The sequence below is a fragment of the Chaetura pelagica genome, unplaced genomic scaffold, assembly GCF_000747805.2.
Source record: "Chaetura pelagica isolate M959 unplaced genomic scaffold, ChaPel_1.0 scaffold1022, whole genome shotgun sequence".
Classification (NCBI taxonomy): domain Eukaryota; kingdom Metazoa; phylum Chordata; class Aves; order Apodiformes; family Apodidae; genus Chaetura; species Chaetura pelagica.
The window spans coordinates 175,568-177,377 of NW_009952563.1; the positions used below are offsets into that span (position 1 = coordinate 175,568).

Here is a 1,810-nt window from a genome sequence, read left to right on the forward strand (position 1 = left end):
TGTCCTGGGGGAGGGGCTGAGGGAGCCGCTGCGGGAGCCTGAAGCCACCCTGCGAGGTGAGGGCTGCATGGGGAGGCACAGGGAGCACCCCGTGCTGGGGACAAGCCAGCCCAGTGGTGTCCCCGTCCCAGTGCAGCTGGGGATGGCCACAGATCACTCACCCTTACCAGGTCACACGGAGAAGATCTACTCCATCCGTTTCCATCCCGTGGCATCCGACCTCCTGGTTTCGTCCTCCTATGACATGACGGTGCGGATCTGGGAGCTGAGCAGCGGGCAGGAAGCCTTGTGCCTGCAGGGACACACAGATCAGGTACAATGTGACACACCTGGCGACATCCTGAGGGTGCATTTGGCCAGGCAAGGGGACATGGAGGATCCATCTCCTCAGATCTTCAGCCTGGCCTGGAGTCCTGATGGGAAGAAGCTGGCGACGGTGTGCAAAGACGGTCGGTTACGACTCTATGAGCCCCGGAGCAGCCCCCAGCCTCAACAGGTACCATCACGATGGTGGGGGCAAAGTGGAGAGCTGGGGGGACAGGCAGGTGCCTGCAGGGGGGGGGTCTCCATCCCCCCAGCTCTCTCAGAGCAGACAGAGTGACCTTGGCCCCACGCAGGAGGGTCCAGGTCCCGAGGGGGGCCGTGGAGCACGCCTGGTGTGGGTTTGTGGTGGCGATTACCTGCTGGTGTCTGGCTTTGACAGGTAAAGAGGGGGACACAGGCCAGGGCAGGGGTCCCCAAGGGACACTGCACTTCCTCACATTGTCACCTCCCCACAGTCGCAGCGAAAGGAAGATCCTCCTGTACCAGGCACAGGCTCTGCCCGAGGGACCCTTGTCTGTCCTCAGCCTTGACGTGGCCCCATCCACCCTCCTGCCCTTCTACGATGAGGACACCAGTGTTGTCTTCCTCACTGGCAAGGTGAGGTCTTGCCCCTCCCACCAAAAACAAATTGAGGGCTGCATGCCTGCAGCACCCCAGGAGTGCAGAGGGATCCTCTGTGCACACCCCTGCCAGTCCCCATCTTGCTCCATCCCCAGGGTGACACCAGAGTCTCCCTCTACGAGGTGACACCCAAGCCCCCCTATTTCCTCGAGTGCAACAGCTTCACCTCCAACGAACCCCACAAGGTAAAGGGGGGCCTGCCTGTGCCGTGCCTCCTATCCCTGACCCCCCTGCCTGCGCTGCCAGACCCTGCTCACACCTTCCCCCCCACATCAGGGCTTTGTCTTCCTGCCCAAAACCATGTGTGAGGTGCGGGAGGTGGAGTTTGCCCGGGCGCTGCGCCTGGGGCAGAGCACCCTGGAGCCGGTGGCTTTCTGTGTGCCACGTGTCAAGGTAGGCAGTGGGGTCTGCCTGTGTTGGGGGGGGGTTTTGTAGGAAGCAGGAGCCCCCCTCCCTCAACACCCCTGGCCCCCGCAGAAGGAGTATTTCCAGGATGATATCTACCCCCCAACCCGCGTGTGGTGGGAACCAGCCCTGGGTGGCCGTGCCTGGCTGGCAGGGCAGGATGGGCAGCAGCTCCGGGCCAGCCTGCAGCCACCTGACATGACACCAGGTGGGTGCAGAGGGGCAGGGCAAGGACCCCCGGGCCCCACGGGGATGGGGGTGTGTGTGTGTCAGCCACAGGGGCAAAGCCCCACCACTGTGCTGCTCCCCCAGTGAGCCAAGCCCCCAGAGAAGCTCCAGCACGCAAGTTCGTCCCTGCAGCTGTGTACCTGGAGGAGAAGTCTGACGAGCAGAAGAAGGAAGAGGTGGGTGCTGGGGCAACCCGGGACCACCCTGCTGAGGGTGGAGGGGGGGGGGGGCC

General features: G+C 63.8%; 1 protein-coding gene across 1 annotated transcript in view; it reads left to right on the plus strand.

Moving 5' to 3' along the window:
- Positions 1-1,754, plus strand: part of LOC104384934 (coronin-7-like) — a gene marked incomplete at its 3' end in the record, with an annotated part of 40,893 nt that extends 39,139 nt beyond the window's left edge. Inside the window, exons 13-20 of the mRNA XM_009993325.1 lie at positions 171-313; positions 392-496; positions 618-703; positions 780-921; positions 1,041-1,130; positions 1,222-1,338; positions 1,423-1,558; positions 1,663-1,754. Of these exons, the coding sequence (XP_009991627.1) occupies positions 171-313; positions 392-496; positions 618-703; positions 780-921; positions 1,041-1,130; positions 1,222-1,338; positions 1,423-1,558; positions 1,663-1,754 (911 nt within the window). The remainder of the gene's footprint in view (positions 1-170; positions 314-391; positions 497-617; positions 704-779; positions 922-1,040; positions 1,131-1,221; positions 1,339-1,422; positions 1,559-1,662) is intronic.
- Positions 1,755-1,810: the final 56 nt, after the last annotated feature.